General features: G+C 40.3%; 2 protein-coding genes across 2 annotated transcripts in view; both read left to right on the top strand.

Annotated features, from left to right (window-relative positions):
* The first annotated feature begins 7,606 nt into the window (after positions 1 to 7,606).
* Positions 7,607 to 12,098, top strand: LOC130563906 (uncharacterized). The gene is made up of 13 exons (XM_057349710.1): positions 7,607 to 7,797; positions 7,947 to 7,971; positions 8,140 to 8,169; positions 8,446 to 8,634; positions 8,884 to 9,087; positions 9,175 to 9,368; positions 9,486 to 9,572; positions 9,686 to 9,752; positions 9,907 to 10,110; positions 10,271 to 10,464; positions 10,577 to 10,613; positions 10,775 to 11,540; positions 11,723 to 12,098. Exons 2-12 carry the CDS (start codon positions 7,953 to 7,955, stop codon positions 10,891 to 10,893), a joined length of 1,344 nt encoding a protein of 447 aa, XP_057205693.1. The 5' UTR covers positions 7,607 to 7,797; positions 7,947 to 7,952; the 3' UTR covers positions 10,894 to 11,540; positions 11,723 to 12,098.
* Positions 12,099 to 12,919: 821 nt separating this feature from the next.
* Positions 12,920 to 19,006, top strand: part of LOC130547816 (cytolytic toxin-beta-like) — a 63,564-nt gene continuing 57,477 nt past the window's right edge. The window contains exon 1 of the mRNA XM_057324128.1: positions 12,920 to 13,092. The gene's annotated coding sequence lies outside the window, so the exon portion shown is untranslated. The remainder of the gene's footprint in view (positions 13,093 to 19,006) is intronic.

Genomic DNA, 19,006 nt, shown 5'->3' with positions numbered 1-19,006 from the left:
TCATCGAGAAGGGGGATGGACACGATGTCTGCTTCCAGCACGCTGCGGGCGGTTGACAATTCAGGCGTTGCGTTCACGGGTGGCTGTGTTCCCACGGGACTCAGCCACCAAGTCGTCTGCTTCACGTTCTGTGACAGCAGTGGCTATGGCCCTGCCGTCCGCTACGGCGAGCATCGAGGGTGATATGAGGATTACTGTGAGCGTTAATCCGTCAGCCACTGGCTCGCGGACCGTTCGCACCTCGTCTCGCTCGTCTGACCGTTCCCCAAGAGACGGTCCCACCGTCTTGTTCCTCAACCACGTATTCAGAAACGGTGCATGATGATGATGAGATGTCCCTTGCAGCATCGGAGGGTGACTTACTGACATACGACTCAGACGATTCCTCGGAGCTCCCTCCCTCGGGGGTCGAGCCCAGGAAGAAGCGGACGTCGAAATGTCAGCCATGCTTTCCCGGGCCGCCGTGAGCGTTGGGTTGCAATGCCCGCACTGCCTCTCCCAGCGCTCGCGGCTGGATACATGGTGCCTCAGGTTTGAGCGCGGCTCCAAGCCGCGCACACCCCCAGTGCCATGTTCACCGGAAGTGCATGAGGAACTTAGTAAGACCTGGAACGCCCCCTTTTCGGCGCATCCACGTCAAACTAGTTCTGTCGCCCTCTCTTCCCTCGATGGTGAGGCAGCTAGAGGATACGTCGATGTCCCCCAGGTGGAGTGTGCCATCGCGGTGCACTTGTGCCCGGAGACGGCGGCCACCTGGGGGGCTCGACCTAGACTCCCGTCCAAAGCATGTAGGTTTTCGGCATCTCTGGTGTCAAGAGCTTACATTGCTGCGGGCCAAGATGCCTCCTATCTCCACGCTATGGCCATCCTGCAGGTCCATCAGGCCAAGGCGTTGAGAGAGCTCCACGAGGGTAAGACCGACCCAGCGCTTATGCAGGAACTCTGCACCGCCACAAACAAAAAAAAAAAAAAAACAAAGAAAACAAAAAGGACCAAGGAAAGGAAAATAACAAAAATAAAGAACAAGAAAAAAAACAAAAGACAAAACATAAAAAAAAAGGAAAAAACAAAAAAGATAAAATTAAAAAAAAAACCAAAAAAAAAAGGGGGGGAAAATAAAGTGATACTGTCGAGCAGCAGTTCTCGACAGTAAAGAAGCAGACAGAGGCTAACAAGCATATCCTCCCCAGCCGCGACTCGGCCGCCCTCCGGCCGTTGAGTCCCATGCACCGTCTGCTTCCCAGCAGCCCTGGTCCTCTTCGACACGCTCCGGCGCCCCCCACTCACCACCCAGTCAGCAGCCAATGCGAAAGCAGAAGCGGCCCTCATGGGAAGACCCCAGGGAGATCGAGAATACCTTCGGGCCCGACCCCAGCCATTCCATCGTTGGGTGGTCGATCCGGGAAGGTTCCTGCCCCGTCCCAACAGCCCACTTTCTCAAAAAGAGTTTCCTCTCTCTCTGGGTGTTTATCACAGCCGCTCTCACCCTCTACACGACGGTGTTTGGCAACTCGACGTTGCGTCACGGCGAGACCCAATGTCGAGGATAATCAGCAGCCCTCAGCACTCTCAGTTGACGGTGCATTGTGCTACATCATCGCCAGGCAGGTAAGTCAGCAGAGCCGATCTCCTCCCCGGGGGCTTCCCCACGTTGAGGGATCCGCACTGCCAGCCATCAAACCACCCCCCGGGAGGTCGATGAAGCAGATCGTACCCCTAGCCCCCCTGTCTTGGTCCCTGGGAGCCTGACAAGAGATGCCTCTCTGCCGACGCACCCTAACCCCTTGGTCTTCAATGACCTTTCTACGGACGGGGGTCCCTCTCGGGCAGGTCACGAGGCGCGTCATGGTGACAACAGACGTCTCCCTGCAGGGTTGGGTTGCCGTGTGCAATGGGCACGCAGTGTCGGGGCTATGGACGGGACCCCGCCTGCGCGGGCATATCAACTGCCTAGAGTTGTTGGCTGTGCTACATGCACTGAAGGGGCTACAACCTCTCGTGCAGGACAAGCACGTGCTGGTCCGGTTGGACAGCACAACTTCCGTAGCATATATCAACCGCCAGGGTAGCGTTCGCTCACGGCAGCTAACACGACTCGCCCGAGGCCTCCTCCTGTGGAGTCCGCAGGTGATCAGCTCCCTGCGAGCCACACATATCCCAGGCAACCTGAACCAGACAGCCGATGCGCTCTCTCGTCAGTCGACGACTCGCAGAGAGTGGCGACTCCACCCCCGCGCAGTCCAGCTCATTTGGGTACAGTTCGGGCAGGCTCAGGTAGACCTGTTCTCCTCCCTGGACACCACCCATTGCCCGCTAGGGTACTCCCCGTCCGAGGCCCCCCTCGGCACGGATGCTCTAGCGCACAGCTGGCCGTGGGACAAGCGGAAGTATGCCTCCCCCTAGTGAGCCTCATTGCACAGATCCGGTGCAAGGTCAGGGAAGAGGAGCATCTGTGCTACTAGTGGCGCCGTACTGGCCCAACCGGACTTGGTTCTCGGAGCTAATGCTCTTGATGACAGCTCCCCCCTGGCCGATTCCCCTGACGAAGGACCTGCTTTCCCAGGGGAAGGGCACGTTATGGCATCCCAGGCCAGACCTCTGGAACCTCCATGTCTGGCCCCTGGACAGGATGAGGAGATCCTGAGTGGCCTACCCCCTGCGGTGGTTGAAACCATCACTCAAGCTAGGGCCCCAGCCACTAGACAGCTATAAGCCTATATAGTGGAGCCTCTTCTCGTCGTGGTGCTATTCTCATAGGGAAGACACACGGAGTTGCTCGATTGGGAATGTGCTGTCCTTCCAGAGACTCGAGAGTAATCTCTCCCCTTCCACACTGAACGTGTATGTAGCCGCCATTGCCGCTCATCACGACCCAGTTGCTGGTAAGTCTCTAGGACAGCACAACCTGATCATTAGGTTCCTAAGGGCGCGAGAAGGCTACCGCCTCATCCGCGCTCCGTACCCTCTTGCGATCTTGATGCGGTCCTGGTGGGCCTCAAGAGGCCCCCCTTCAAGCCCCTCGGAGATGCCGCTCTTTCTCACCTCACGATGAAGACGGCTCTCCTGATGGCGTTCAAGAGGGTAGGGGACCTACAAGCATTCTCCGTGTCCACAGATTGCCTAGAACTCGGGCCCGGTGATTCTCATGCTATCCTGAGACCCCGGCCCGGCTACGTGCCCAAAGTAACCACCACTCCCCCTAGACACCAGATGGTGAACTTACAGGCGCTCCCCACCGGGGAGGAAGACCCAACCCCATCCATGTTGTGTCCAGTATGTGCATTGCACCTCTACTTGGACCGCACACAGAGCCTCAGGAGCTCTGAGCAGCTATTTGTCTGTTTTGGAGGTCAGCAGAAGGGGAGGGCTGTCTCAAAACAGAGATGAGAGCACTGGATCATGGACGCCGTCACTACGGCGTACCGGTCCTAAGATCACCCGTGCCCACTGGCAGTGAGAGCTCACTCCACACGGAGTATAGCCTCTTCGTGGGCACTGGCTCAGGGCGCCTCTCTCATCTGCAGAGCTGCGGGTTGGGCTATGCCCAACACCTTCGCAAGGTTCTACAGTCTCCGCGTAAAACCGGTATCAGCTCGAGTCTTGCAGGGCATCAGGTAAGACCTGCGGCCTGCAGGGCGTACGCTTCCAAAAGCAACTCCCCCCTCCTAGGTGGGTCAGCGTGCTATTTTTTGCCCCCCTTCTTCCCCCACTGGGTGAAGATCAGGCATTCCATCCATCACTAAGCAAGCACCTCCTGCAGGCGGGCTGGGCAGAGCAGCCCTGCCCCTTAGGCCTGGTACCAACTGAGTTATCCACAACATAGCTCTAACCGGACCTAGTGCTACCGGACTATCGGGCAGTTCCGTCTGATGTATCCTCATGATTGGTTCCCACCTTGGTAACCCATGACCTTCCCTAGGTGGACCTCCACCTTGCGGTAAACTACTTAAGTCCGCACATTCTCCCATGAGTTCTCCCCTAAACGTGAGACCATGTTGGTATCTCCACTAAACTCCTCCCTACGGTAGGAAGTGGTCTCTGTAGCGCGTCCCGCATTTGAGGAAGTAGCGCTTACCCAGTGGCCTTACGGTACCGGGCGGCTTCTCGCTGTTAGAGAAACAAGGCAGCCGCCTGTGAGGGCCGAAGGCAGGGGCTTCCCACCTTTCAAAAAGCTCTGGGGCCCCTTACCAATCCACTGGTAGGAAACAATTTCGTGGTAGCGCTAACGTCTGACACGCCCAGGCCAGTCACCGTTGCTTCGCTAGAGATTGTGACACGGCACAGCGCCGTGGCGTTTTCCATAGGAACCCCATCTGTCGCTTCGACACAAAGTCGAGAGACCAACAGAAAGGGAACATCTTGGTTATGGATGTAACCTCAGTTCCCTGATGGAGGGAACAAGACATTGTGTCCTTCATGCCACAAAGCATGCCGCCCGCTGCAGCAGTCGAGAGAGGTCTCAGGCTCCTCAGCCCAAAGGTGAATGAATGCAGCACGCCGTCTCCCTTTTATACCCGGATATCCGGGGGGAGTCCGGCATGCAAATTTCATTCGCCAATTTCATTGGCCTTTTCTAAAATAGTCAGAAGTTGATAGGTTCTCAAGGGCGAACCCCATCTGTCGGTTCGACACAACGTCGAGAGACCGACAGAAAGGGAACTGAGGTTACATCCGTAACCAAGACGTTTTCATTTCTTGTAAAGGGGAAATTTTGGAAATAGCTTTCAGTCCGCCAACAACGATAAGTATTCTGAATTTTTTTTATGAGAAATAAACTTTATTACAACATCATACCTAAATTTGTAAATAAAATAAAGCTTCCTTATTTCTAAATATTATTGATCATATAAACATATTTTTTTACATATAAATATTGAATCTAGTTAATATACTATAATTCTTTGGGGCTAATATTGCCGTTTTCTAAAATCAAAACAAATTACAAATAAAAACAACACTTACTGTTAAGAGGCCTGAGGGTGTCTATATTTATTTCAAATGAAGTTTATGTATTATTAGGGCCATATGTTTATCATATTTTTGTAGGTTCAGACAAAGACTTTTATCACAAATAAACGATAGACAATGTGTCATACATTATCACAGACAGTATCAAAATCTTTTTTAGTAATATCAACAACTTCTCCATATACTTTTTCCTTCCTTCCTTTTTACTTTTTACTAATTTTGGTTAGGCCATTATAATTTTTACATACATACCGCTCACGGCTGCAGGTGTGGTGCTAAAAAAATAACAAAATTACATGCAATTTTATTAATTATACTCAAATTATATTTATTATATTTAAATCAAAATTTATACATTTCAACAAACCACCATTATTGTGATACTGTGATAAATTAAATAGGTAATTGTCTTGACACACTTATACATCAACAGTCATCATACAAACCTCAACAATGGTGACAATTATCAAACTAATTCAGATAAACAGATCAACTGCAATGCATGCTGGGAGTCATGAATGAGTTTTGTACTATGATGTTACCCAGCATGCATTGCAGTATGAAGCTATCTTTTGTTGATTGTCACCATTGTTGAGATTCATACACTGAAAAAACAAGGTTTGGCCAACTTAATTTGCTTCAGTTTCTAATCCCAGAGTTATTAACAGGTGCAAAGAAAATATTGTTAAACTTTTAAACAATGGTCTTTTCTGTTCTGTTTCTTTTTCAAAACTGCATCACAACATTTGCTGCTGTATCAATACAGAAGCATCCATGTTGATTCACTTATCACCAAGGAATGTGTCGCTTATCACCAAGGATGTTTTACAGGCCTATTTAAAGCCTATTGGTGCACCTTTAAAGATCTTTGCTTGGCCCTGAATTGTACTTTACATATATTTTATTCTTTTATATGATTTTTTTATATTTACGTTTGTTTTTCAGATGCACAGCCAATAAGCTCTAGAACAGTGAAATATTTTGTCACCTTACCTGGAGACAGACAGAAGTATCACAACAACTTTCTAGATGCTCTACCCAGAGGGAATCGAGGTCTGATGGAGGTTTCTACAGTGCAGGAGAGTGAAGTCAATCTGCACTTCCGTTCTGCTGAGAGTCATGCTGCTATAAAAGATTACAAGAGAACAGGTGAACGTTTACTTATACAAAATAAATACTGTATTTTGATGTTTCTGGCTGAGTTACAAAAAAGTATTTATTGCCCATTAAAAACTTACCAGATGTAGAATATAATAATAGGAACAATAAACAAAAAGAGAACAATACTCAAATAATTACTTTATTCGCTGAATAACCACATTTTATAATATTTTTTATAATTAAACATAAATGTTTCCATTGCACCTATTGTTTTGTTCTTTTGACTAAATGCTGATACATACTAAAGACTAATGGCCTTTGATCTCTCTCCTCTTTAGACAAGCCTGTTGTTGACATTGTTCTCCATAATACACTAGATTCAAGATCTGTCCGAAAGAGCAGTGGATGTTTAAACAGTCCAGATGTTTTCATAGTGGACTGTGTTATCTGTGAAGCAGTTGAAGAACTACCTGAATGCCAGATAAACAGAGAGGCAATTGATGCAGTCTCACAATGGCTAAGCACTAAGGTGACTTAACATTTTTCCTGATTGCTAACACAACTCATACAGTGCACACCAATTTGTATATACCTCAAACTTTCATGTCAAACTCAAATTTCAGTCAAAAACATGTTCACACATGTATTGTTATATCATAATATCAATTCTCTTTGTACAGATTAAATGATCACATTGAAGGTGGACAGATCCTGTGGCAGACATTGACAACTGCATGCAAGTGAATTATCAGTTGAAATAAATGACTGTATAAGTAAAATATAAAATGTTGTTCATAGTTCAAATAATTGCCTGTGACTCTTAATCGTCTTATTAAAGCTGTATTTCAGTAAGAGTATAATGTTGTGCATTATGTTCTGTGTTTTTATTTAGATTTAGTTTTTCATTTGAAATGGGGGTGTGTCTAATTATCTTAAAATAAAAGATGATTAAATAATATCTTTCATTTTCATTACATAAATTATGATCATTACATAGGCATTAAACACACGTTAAACACCTGTTTAAGTGGACTGTTATATTTGTTTCATTTGTTTGCACACTTGTAAATTTAAACATTTGCACATCACATCAGAGCAACATCTATTAACATTTTTGTTGACAAAATATATTTGCCTGTTACTAAAGCAGCTACCACAACTGAAAGTTAGGTTTGGGTTTATAAATCTACTGTCTTTCACAGACTCGCACGGGTAGCTGATTGTTTATGAAGGTCTCACTAGATGTATTGCTTAACACAGATTTTCTCAAAACATTCTTGTGAAGAAAATAAAAATTACGTACGTTATTTAAAATATTTATCAAGTGGTTACGGGTAGTAGGAATTCATTATTATACATAATTGAGACTGTATAAGAGCCATAACAAACAACAACATATATTGTATATAAAATGTTATATATAACATATATATATATATATATCATGTTAATTTGTTTATAATGTTAATGTTCGCTGTTTCTGTGCTTGTGAAAATAGTTACTGCAACTCTTTCAGAGGTTTATGTTGCAAGTGAAAGTAAAAATTATCTCTACAATTGGTGTGACAGCAGGAAAAGCAAACACTGTTTTGTAAAGATTATTATAAAAAATGACATATATGTTTGCATATAGGATATCTTAATGTTTCGTGAGACAAATTTTGTGACAGCTACAAGTCGTTTCTGCATTCTTCAGCCCAGAAAGGAGATTTTGTGAAGGACAGGAGGGGTAAGTTAGCAACAAGCTAAAGTATGTTCTAACATTTTGCCAACAGAAAGAAGATGTTTTTTACAAAAAAATAACAAATAGTTAATAACTTTAAAGTCAATGTATTGCTAATGATGGTGTGATGTCATTGGGTGTTTTTCTCTTTTTAGGAGAAAATGGCAGCTGCAAGTAGCAGTAAGCTCTATTAAAACAATCTTGATTTGATCTTGCTTATGTCAGTGTTTGGGGACAGCTTTTGCTTTTGAAAACTAAAAAATGTGTATAATAGTGAACTAAAAACATAAACTTGACATTAATGTACTGTATGTACATAAGTCTTTCTGTTTCTCTCATGCTTTACAGATGAGTTTCAGGAATCTGCTTTAATGACAGGTGAGTGTTGTTTAAAATTCTGCTTTGTTTGTCTATTAAACATCAGGACTGATGTTTCTCATAGCATGTGGTGAATATGGAGAAACTTTACCAGACTTTCAAAGATCAAAGCAAAAATTCTGGATTAAAATGAAAGGAGAAAACTAGAATGTAAGAACTGTGAACTACATAATAAAATTCATAGAACTAAGTAAAGAAAATGACCAAAATGGAGATGAAAGACAGATGTAAGAACTGCAAGGCGAAATGACAAAACTACAAAATTTTGTCTGCTAGAAAATCAAGAATCACAAAAGAATGGATTAGAAAAAAAACTGCTGCAAAAAAACAAACACATTGAGGACGAACAGAATAATCAAAAGGAGCAAAAAGAGAGACCGCGGGAGAAAGCAGTCAAGGAGCTGGAAACCAGTAAACATCAGATAGAGGAAAAACATGAACCAGACCAACAGCTGAGGAATTCAGGTCAGTTATTACTAGTGTAAATGACGAAGGTTTGTCAAAATTTATAATTTCTTAATAATTCACAATTATGCTTATAAAACATGTATGTTATACTGACACACATCCTTTTGTGGGTTATCATGATCAATGAAGGATCGAGGTAACTTTCAAGCCACAAAGCATAAAAAACACACACCGTGAAAAAGGAAGATGTCTATATTCATATGGTAATATTTGTATTTACTTATTTCATGCCCATTCATGTTTCAGGTGGAGTCAAACTGTTCTCCATGTTGACTGGAAAAACAAATAACTCTCATAAAAGTTTTGTTTACTCTCTGATGAACCGAGTTGAAGATCTGAGAGAAGTTCCTAAGGTGGATGGGAGTAACATTGTTTTGGTTTTCTGTCCTATTGTTTCTCGAGCTGGAACTGATATTGAAGCAGCAATGAAAATATTTACTGACTCTACAGGTTGTGTGAATATCATCAGAATTTTAGAAAACACAAAAGTTGCTATTTTTATAATGTCTTTAATGCATTTCTCTTTTCTTTGAACAGCATCTAAATTGAAAGTTCTGGTGGTGCTACATCACACATTTGAACAAGAGAAAACTGTACCAGAAAGCAGCAGATGTGTCAACAGGACAGATATACTGACAGTAGACTGTCTGTTCTATGAAGACACAGGATTACTAAAGTGTCAGAGAAATAATGATGCAATAGACAAGGTTGTTGATTGGTTAATAGAGCAGGTTGGTCTATTTAACAATAATAAATAAGAATAATTGCTGTAAAATAAATAACTATTAGCCACTGATTATTAAATAAGCTTGTGTTGTTGTTGATGTTGTTGTTGTTGTTGTTTGCAGGGGAAGACAACAGGTGTTGAAGTATGTCAATGTCAAAATAGATTAAAGGGATTAACATCAAGGAAAAGATCACACAAGTCTGTGCAGGTATACAGTATTTAAAAATATTTGTGTAAAAAAAATACAATAAAGTTAAATTTCTGTTAACGTTTTATTCTAAATGCTGTATTAATTTAACTACTATTGTTGTGTGTCTGCAGGAGGAAGGTCAATCTGAGATAGTGGATTTTAAAAAGAGCAAAAGTAATGAGCCAGAGATTTGTACAGGTAAGGCTGTTATTCCATGAGAGGGCTTAATAATAACTGCTTGCTTTGTCATGCACATTACACTGTTGACTATTATGGTTTGCACTCATCTTAACTCATCATTTACATTTTATATTCTTTTTGCTGTTTCTTCCCATACTAATATATTTTTCAGAGGACGTCAAAGTTTGCATTATTTCGAGTGGAAATACGAATGAGTCTCACATAAAATTTTTCAACACTCTGAGTGCCCGCATTAAATCTCTGAAGGAAGTTCCTACAGTAGATGAGAGTCACGTTGTTTTGGTTTTCTGTCCTGTTGTGTCTCGAGCTGGAACTGATATAGAAGCAGCACTGAAGATATTTGACGACTCCACAGGTGATTTATTCATTATCACTTTATTTTAAATCAAACATTAGTGCAAGACAAAAACAAACAATACTGTACATTTGTTAATTCTTAAATATTAGATGATGATACATAAATCTTAAAGTAGAAATTCAGACACATTTCCTTAAATATGTTTTTGTTTTAACAGCCTCTAAGATGGTGGTTCTAGTGGTGCTACATCACACATTTGAACAAGAGAAAACTGTACCAGACAGCAGCAGATGTGTCAACAGGACAGATATACTGACAGTGGACTGTCTGTTCTATGAAGACACGGGATTACTGGAGTGTCAGAAAAATGATGAGGCTATCGACAAAGTTGTGAACTGGTTAATACAGCAGGTATTTACAATAATGCTCTAAATACTTTTTAAAAGGCTGCACAAAAATGTACTGTATCATTTAAAAACAACAGGTCACTGTTTACTCGGAAATTTCAACTTGTTCTCCACAGGGAGAGACAGCGGGAGTTAAAGTTTGTCCATGTCAAAGTATGTTACTTTTTTCTCAATAATCTGTATGATTTAAGCACGGTTAAGCCATTTATCATTTTTTCCTTAAGGTAATGGGATATATAGGATCTCTGTGTTTTCTCTGCTGTAGCATCTAATGATCAGCAACACAAATTTTAAAACTGTATTATTTGAAACAGGCATATTTCAGCAGAGCATTACGTTGGCCAGATTTTACACAGGTAAACACACTTGCTCAATACTGAAATCTATATGTAGGTATATTACACAACATAAAATAAAAATAAAAGTTTTGTGAGGTCATAGTTTGGGTTGAGAAGTAATGTGAATAGTGTAAGGATATCACTTACTGTAAAACGTCAAAGATATAAAATTGTAATTCTGTGTTGCTAGCAGTGTATTGTGTGTTTCTAAACAGATGAAGGGGGAGTCTTAGTGTTCTAATATGTATTTATTTACAGTATACAAGTATTTGAAACTGTTATGGTTCTGTTTTGTTCTTTTTTGGTTTTGTTTAAGTTTCATTATGTTCCTTAGTTTCTCTGTTCATTGATTAATTTGATTCCATTATAAGTTCTTCTTATTATGTTAATTAGCCCCTCCTCTGTTTCCTTGATTGCCCTTTTATTACTTTTCCTGCTGCATACTGTACGTCCTTTGGCTGTTCTGGTTTTGTTTTGGTCAGTGTGCCTGTTTTGTTTCTCCAGTGTTCCTGGGTTTCTGCAGTCAAAAATACTAGATTTTAGGTTTACCTTTCTTCCTTTTCTTGTGGATTATACACACAGCTGTTACAGAAACAAACTCCATACAGATTTGTGTTGCTTGGCAGAGGAAACACTGAGTTCCCGCAATGGCCGAGTATACAAAAGTATTACGAATCTAATTTGTTATAATGATGCTGTAATTTTTCTCCACAGTGGATGAAACCAGGATATTCAAGGGGTAGTAAGTTAAACATTTGTTGAATAATAATTTGATATCTATTCTTTAATGTATGACTTTCATTAGAAATATGTATTTATTGTAGTTATTTTTTCCAACTTTTTTTGAAGTCCAATCAATTATAGGCGATTGAAATGTAATGGTGTCATGTCATACTAATGTGTTTAACTCTGTGCTTTGTACAGATCATTAAGGATGGTTTCACAGAATAACATGGAGGTTTAGGAATTATCTTTTGTTACACCATCATTCAGAAGATCCTGTGACTGACAGCTATATGTAAATCAACTCATGCTGAGATGTCAACACATATTAGCTGCTTGTTGTGATTCACACATGGCATTGTGTTCACGTGACTTAATTGGTAGCAGTGCAAAAGGTTGTGGGTTCAAATCCCAGGGAACACACAAAGCCTAATCGAAAAATGTATGAATTGATTACACTGTAATTTAGGATAAAAGTGTCTGTCAAATGTGTTAATAAAAATAGTGCTAAAATTGTCAAAGGTATTTGGTTGAATTACTCCTTACGTGATTGTACTTTAAGTAGTCTATTCATTTAGCCTACAAATAAATGGCTGCATGTTTAATGTGTCTTTCTGATTACTATGCTACATGAGAAATATGTCACTCTTTATTGAGCTTTAAAGGGAAAATATTGTTTATCTTTATTGTAAAATAAACAGAAATGTAGGCTAAGGATTGTACAAATAAAATTAAAATATATAGAGTTAAATTATATAAATATATCAAACTACTGATACTCTTAAGTTAATTCAGCACATTAAAGGGATCACCTAAAAATGACAATTCTGTCATTTACTCACCTTCAGGTTGTTTCAAACCTTAATAAATGTCTTTGTTCCGCTGAAAACAAAGGAAGATATTTGGAAGAACGTCATTAACCAAACAGATGTCATCCCCATTTACTGCCATAGTAGGGAAAATACATACTATGAGTCAATGGGTGGATGAGATCTGTTTGGTTACTGACATTCTTCCGAATATCTGCCTTTGTGTTTAGGAGAACAAAGAAATGTATACAGGTTTGGAACAATCTGGGGGTAAGTAAATTATGACAGAATTCATTTTTGGATGAATTCTCTTTAAGGTACAAGAACACTATTACAAAAAATCTCATTATACTATATTTAACTATTAATTTTTACTACTCGTATGTAGCAACAACAATAATTTTTATTAAACGAGAACTTTTGAAACATTTTGCCTTGACCTGAATTTATTTTTAACCAGGCTAAATATATTTGTTTGGACAACATGAAGACGTAGGCTACAGTCCACATTCAGTAGATTAGAGCATAAACGGAAGAAGTTGTTTATGATTGGGTGGTGGTTTGACTACAGTGAAAGTGAAAGCTTGTGTGACACGGTTCCGTGTTCACCTCACAGTGCGTTTGTGAGAAAGGCAAATCATAGATTTATAGCATAGTATGAACCAAAACCTCATACTGACGTGAGTCAAGTCTAAACAGGCAATTTCAGTCTTTCCAAAGTGGAAGCAGAAGAGGCGGCAGGAGAGCTGAAGCGAAGAAAATGTAAGTACGGCAGTCTTTCACAATAGAGAGCATGTAAACTTGATTCTCAAATAATTTGAAGTAATATTATAGTGCTTTACTAGGCGTATTGTTGTGATACGTGACAGAATTTTCCCCATGTATAGGCTACTGTAAAAATATTTACTTATTTAAGCTAGTTTCAACGCAACGGAGTGAACTTTGAGCCATTACCATTGCAGTGTTTCCCACACATATTGACTTTATTTGGGCGGGTGTGACCACTCAAGTATATTTGGCGCAATATTTTTTATCCATTCGTGATGATTACTCTGTCTGCGATGGATTAACTAGTGAATAATCGGCGCATCTGTGTCTTCTCGCTGTCCTGACTTTTTGGTGCGAGCGCGCGCGTGTTCTCCTCCGAGTCTATGGCGTTATTATAATGACAAATGTCGCGAGCGCATTATTACAAGGCGAGAGCGCATTCTTGTCATACGAGCGCGCGAATCTCTCCGCTCGCACGCCGATTTCCTTTGCTCGTGCACAAAACTGGACGCGCGCTTTCAACTATACGCTGCTCTCTTATGAATTTTCTCTCCTCTCGCTCAGTGAGCGTGTGCGCACTCAAAATGCGTTCCGTGCGTCCACGAATCTTTTGGTACTCTTGCTCTCAAGAGGTCCTTCTGTGTTCCAGGCATTATAGGCTGTCAAAAGTAGTCAACCAATCAGGGATAGGCTTCCACGGCGGGCCAATGAAAACGCGACCTTTTACATGGCATCTTATTGGTTGAAAGTGACTCGACGTTTTCAACGAAGCGAGATGGATCCACCACGTTCTCAGGTAACAATATTAATATATTTGATGCAACATTATTAGTCAAATGTGTATTAGAAATGAACGGGGCATTAGGATGCTTTGTAGGCTACATATAAACATCAGTTTAACTACCATGTTATTCAGACAAAACAGGCCAACACCCTCAAGTTCATGTGGTCCTCATGCATGTCCTACACTAAACATAATATTGTCAAAATAGTACTAAATTGATTACCGAACAATTTAGATTGGTGTCTTAAGTTAGCTTTATTCTAAAATAATATTTACTACAAGTAACGGTACATATCAAAACAATAATAGCACTGGAGCATTTGGAAATATCATATAATATTCTATACCTATTTGGTTATGCATTTAATGCGTTTGCAGACACACACTGTAAGTGTTCTGCATTCAGTGTTCCAGAAGTTCAGGGCACACAACTGAACTTCTATGCAATATACCAAACGCTCCCTTACCGTTCATTTATAATATACATTTGATGAATAATGTTGCATCAAATATATTAAAATTGTTACCTGAGAACGTGGTGGATCCAGAGGCGTATTAAGACCTCATGGTGCCCCCCATCCACCCACCTACCCACACGCAAGAATCCACTCATTAAAAGATTTATATATTAAAAGATTTTATAAGAATGAAACTCAGCAATTTACAATATACTATTTTACAAGAATTACACATTAACATGACACTTTTGTAGAAAAGAACACGAAAAACAACTCTTCATCAAGCATTTTTAACAATTAGGCCTACTGTAGTTAAGAGGTCGCATTTTCATTGGCCCGCCGTGGAAGCCTATCCCTGATTGGTTGACTACTTTTGACAGCCTATAATGCCTGGAACACACAGGAGGACCTCTCGAGAGCAAGAGTACCGAAGGATTCGTGGACGCACGGAACGCATTTTGAGTGCGCACACGCTCACTGAGCGAGAGGAGAGACAATTCATAAGAGAGCAGCGTATAGTTGAAAGCGCGCGTCCAGTTTTGTGCACGAGCAAAGGAAATCGGCGTGCGAGCGGAGAGATTCGCGCGCTCGTATGACAAGAATGCGCTCTCGCCTTGTAATAATGCGCTCGCGACATTTGTCATTATAATAACGCATACGAGTCCTCTCTTGTCTGTGCGTGCGTGCGTCACGTGCCATTATGGCAAACACCCTTGCGCTCTACCGAGTTTGGTGCGGTGTGACGTGCAACAAATAACCAATAATGTGTGAATTTTAACAGTATGTTGATGTATTTGTTACCAAGTACCATCAGTAAACATATACCACAAACACAGGTTCAAGTAAAACTTACAAAAGTTTATTGGTGGCACTATACAAAAAGAAACTATGTACCAGGACGTCCAAATGTTACCTCAGCAGAGCATGAGCGTTGAACAAAATAAACAAACCAAATAATAAACAAAAGAAATACAATCAGATTTCACAGCACAACAAATCATAACACCATCGTGTTTCACACTAGACATGCGTTTAATGGCTCAGCTCTGCCTACGTACCATACCTTCTGTCCCTGACATAGTAATACCGTGGGAGAAACAAATTACTGACGAACAAACAAATAAACAAAATAAAGAAAGAAAACTAGTCCGCCCCCAAGGCCTTACCATCAGGCCTGATTACTCGTTTCCCAGGCAGACTAGCAGTAAACCAAACCCTTAATAGTAATCTATACCAAACAATAAACCCAAACAAATCAAATAAATAACAAGAGCAACATATAGGCCCTATAGTGTCACCCTAAATTCGGCAGCCCTGTAATATAAACATTTAAAAACCACCTTTATTAATTAATTAAAACATTACCCATTAACATTTTATTAATACTTGTTATGTCATACCTGTCTCAAGGATCCCGAACAGACCCACATATCAACACTTTAGCATAACCAGTATGACAATCCTTCAGACTCCCGCGTATATGCCCATCTATTTCAGGCACCACAGAGCTGCTCTCCACATCCAACCATCACATACGAATCCTCCATGGAACCATGTACGTCCAACTATTTCCGCCGGCCGGAAACAATCACGTTTTTAGAACCCGTTCCTACCTAGAACCTTTATACGGTTGACCACGCCCTCTTCATTCAAAGTTCACCTAGTATCACCTGCTACATCATGTTTAAAAGTACTCAAGTAAAAGTTGAAGTACTGACTAAACTTGTTTACTCAAGTAAAAGTATAAAGTATGGGCTCTAAAATGTACTTAAGTAAAAAGTAGCCAATACTACTACCTGTTTTAGAACCACGCACGTACCTCACAACTGAACTACCATTATGTAGAACACAAGCATAAAAAAGACTTATGGAATAAATCTATTTGCCACTACCTAGATAGTGGAAAAAAACACAAATTTATAATACAATTATGATGTAAGATAAGAGTGTAAAGGAGAAGCGTATTGATAATAATTGTGACAGAATTCCCTTTGTCTTAAATTCTCAACCATAATTTTAGCTATTCTATTCTTTGGTCCGTGGCAGCTTCTTAGACTACTAGCCTATGTCTGCGATGCGTAATAGCCAGGAAATGACTGTTTGGTACTGTGATTGTCAAAACATTTTATAACAGCTTTCAATTTTAGATTAATTGTCCCTTTAAATTTTAAGCACAGACCATTCATGGACATATCATTATACAAAGGTTGTAGACACTTGGGAGAACTTGTCAAAAAGAGAAAACTGAGAAATAAAGAGATAATTAATTAGGCAAGTCAATTTAATTGGTAACCATTACTGTTTTTCTCCATTGGTTAAACACATTTCTTGAACTTATGCCTCGCTTTAAAATATTAAATTTTTAGCCTCTTACATTGTACGTTACACTAGTTCAACATTAAAACTGATGTCAGTGTTGCTAGATTAGGTGGATGATTTCCAGCCCAAAGGCTCACTAAAACCTACTCACTCCAACAAAAACCAGCCCAAAATTTTAACTTCCAAAATAATGTGATAGTATTTTATTGCAATGTCAATCAACGTTGATAAGGATCGTTTTTTATTTCCTTATAATTTTAATCATGACAAGATGAATTGAGTACAGATACAATGAGTATCTGTACTTCTACTTAAGTAAAGGATGTGTGTACTTTTGCCATCTCTGCGATTCAGTATTTAAACAATATACCTTTTATGAGCCAAGCGATGTCTGTTTCTTTACAGCAAACCTGCATATTAGAGCCATATGACCGATGTGTTTTACCGGGAACTGTGTTATTGATATCTGGTTAGATTCATACAAATTTGTTGTTTAAAGGTAAAGGTATTTAAGGGCTGAAAATCTTTGATAAACTCCGTGTAAAGATGATGCAATTCAGTGTTACCCAGCCTTAACGTTACGTGTTACATGCTAATAGCAATAGCATCCAAGCTGTCCATGTATTTTTAAACAGAGTTTGAAGTACTTCTCCATTTTAATTGACAGGGGGGCAGCTGACAGTCTCACAATGCTGACGAATATCGTTTATTGTAATCCGGCAAACTTTGTGCAAGCAGCGAGTACAAATATGAATCTTCTCCTCTGTCATGTTCACAGCTCTAGGTAGAGATGAATGGCTTCCCTTGGGGCAGCGGATGTGTTTTCGCCCCCTGAGTGTAAACGCAGAAGTGGCCGTGCATTGATTGTATTGTGACACAGCTATGTGTTGCATGCACTTTAAAATTGATGTTCGTTAATGGACGGTAGCAGCCTCACAGGTTGAGCCTTTCGTGGTGCCGATGCAGAATTCATTGCACATTGCTCATTTTTCTTTACAGAAGACTATGGGTCAAAAGTCGTCGTGCTGACTCACATGTGGAAAAATGGCTGTCCTGTGTTGCCTGTCATGTCATGTTGTGGTAGCCTTCATGAAAAGAAAACTCCAAGAACAGCATGCAGATAAAACAAGAGGGATGTGAATGGGGTTAGTTTTTCACCAGAACATCACCTAAAGAATTATGAAATTTTTAAGAATTTATGAAGCAAAAAACTTATGAATGCATAAAGGTGGCCAAAATGCCACGCTGGACTGAGAAAATAGGTGTTCTATTAAAATCTAATTAGGTTTTATAAATATAAAGAATAATCAAAAGAACTGATGATACACAAATGTTTTAATATATCTAATATAAATATATCTTTAATATATTTAATCTATCTGTTTTCTTTTCTCGAAAATGAACATTACAAAAGATAAAAAGCTGGAGAAACAGAATTATACCGTAAAATAAAAAATACTGTAAAATTACAGGATATAAGGATATGCTGTATATTAAATAGTTTTTCTTGTAAAGATTTGCGGTCTTTATTGTAATTTTACGTTTTTGACCGTATTTCAAAAAATTCATAAACAATCTGTAAAAAAATTTTTTTTCACATTTTACGTGGAAAATCGGTTAAAAATACAGTTTTTTTTTTTACAGTGAATAGTATAAAATGCAGGCGTTTTTTTTATTTAAAGTAACATTAAATTAACATTTACATTTATTCATTTGGCTGACGCTTTTATCCAAAGCGACTTACAAGTAGAGCATATAAACATTTTGTCAACACTTAAACAGTACCGTTAGTTTACAAGGCCATGCTAGGAGTATTAAAACTGGAGAGAATGAACAACAAGATATTTTAGATACAAGACATAGACAGTTATTGGTAAGTCAAATAAATGCGGAACATGTATGTTTTGAGCTGTTTTTGGAAAGTTGTGAAGGATGCAGCAGTTTGGGTGGAGGCTGGCAGTTCATTCCACCACAGAGGAACCGAATGAGTAAAGGTTATTGCAAGCGATTTGGTGCCTCGCTGTGATGGAACGACCAGGCGTCACTCATTTTCAGACCGAAGATGACGGGAGGGGATGTAGACCTGGAGCAGTGAGTTAATGTAAAGGGGCAGATTTGTCGTTATCGTTCTGAAGGCCAGTGTCAGCGATTTAAACTTGATGCGGGCGGCAACTGCCAGCCAGTGAAGTGAAATCAGGAGGGGTGTTACATGGGTTCTTTTAAGCTGATTGAAAACTAGACGTGCAGCTGCATTCTGGATAATTGGCAAGGGCTTGACTGCGTTGGTTGGAAGGCCGGCCAGTAGAGAATTGCAGTAGTCCAGTCTTGAATTAACATCATGAAACAA

Source organism: Triplophysa rosa, linkage group LG2 (assembly GCF_024868665.1).
Source record: "Triplophysa rosa linkage group LG2, Trosa_1v2, whole genome shotgun sequence".
Taxonomy (NCBI): domain Eukaryota; kingdom Metazoa; phylum Chordata; class Actinopteri; order Cypriniformes; family Nemacheilidae; genus Triplophysa; species Triplophysa rosa.
Note: the sequence above shows the minus strand (reverse complement) of the source record. Positions and strands in the feature narration are given on the sequence as shown.

Bases quoted from the DNA above. Each gene is read 5' to 3' on its own strand.
- LOC130563906 (XM_057349710.1), top strand. The intron at 9,088-9,174 runs GTTGTGTGAATA...TTCTTTGAACAG, and splicing joins AATATTTACTGACTCTACAG to CATCTAAATTGAAAGTTCTG. The intron at 9,753-9,906 runs GTAAGGCTGTTA...TATATTTTTCAG, and splicing joins TGAGCCAGAGATTTGTACAG to AGGACGTCAAAGTTTGCATT.